Raw genomic sequence first — 573 nt, forward strand, 5'->3', positions numbered from 1 at the left:
GAGCAATTTCTATGGATTGCCCAAAATCCACAAAAGTGCTGAGATATAGAGGGCCATAAATGAACAGAGGAGCCAATACCTAAAAATCACAGACCTCGAAATAAGAGCGATAGTTGCTGGGCCCCAAGCCCTAATACAACAACTGAGTCACCTCTTGGACATACTCCTCAAACCCTTATGCCCATTAATACCCAGCTAAATACAGGATGACATGGACTTTCTCAAACATATCCCAACTACTGTCTCGGAAGGTACTATACTTGCAAGTTTTGACATCACTAACCCCTATACCAACATACCTCATACCTTGGGCCTGGAGGCAGTCAAACACTGGGTAAAGAGACACAGTAGATGTATAAATGAACATTTCAAAACAGACTTCATTATCAAAGCCACTCGTCTAGTACTAGAAGAAAACACCTTCAGATTTGATAATAAAATATACCAACAGAAAAAGGGCCTGGCTAAGGGTACAAAATTTGCCCCTTCATATGCCAACCTAGTCATTGGTTACCTAGAAGGGAATCTTTACAAGGAAGTAGGAAAAATCTTTGATCCCAACTTCAAGGAAGG

General features: G+C 41.0%; 1 protein-coding gene across 1 annotated transcript in view; it reads left to right on the top strand.

Moving 5' to 3' along the window:
- The first annotated feature begins 211 nt into the window (after positions 1-211).
- LOC115212125 overlaps positions 212-573 on the top strand; it is a 507-nt gene continuing 145 nt past the window's right edge. Inside the window, exon 1 of the mRNA XM_029780965.1 lies at positions 212-573. This exon is cut by the window's right edge and continues 145 nt beyond it. Within this exon, the coding sequence (XP_029636825.1) occupies positions 212-573 (362 nt within the window).

The sequence above is a fragment of the Octopus sinensis genome, linkage group LG5 (assembly GCF_006345805.1).
Source record: "Octopus sinensis linkage group LG5, ASM634580v1, whole genome shotgun sequence".
Taxonomy (NCBI): Eukaryota; Metazoa; Mollusca; class Cephalopoda; order Octopoda; family Octopodidae; genus Octopus; species Octopus sinensis.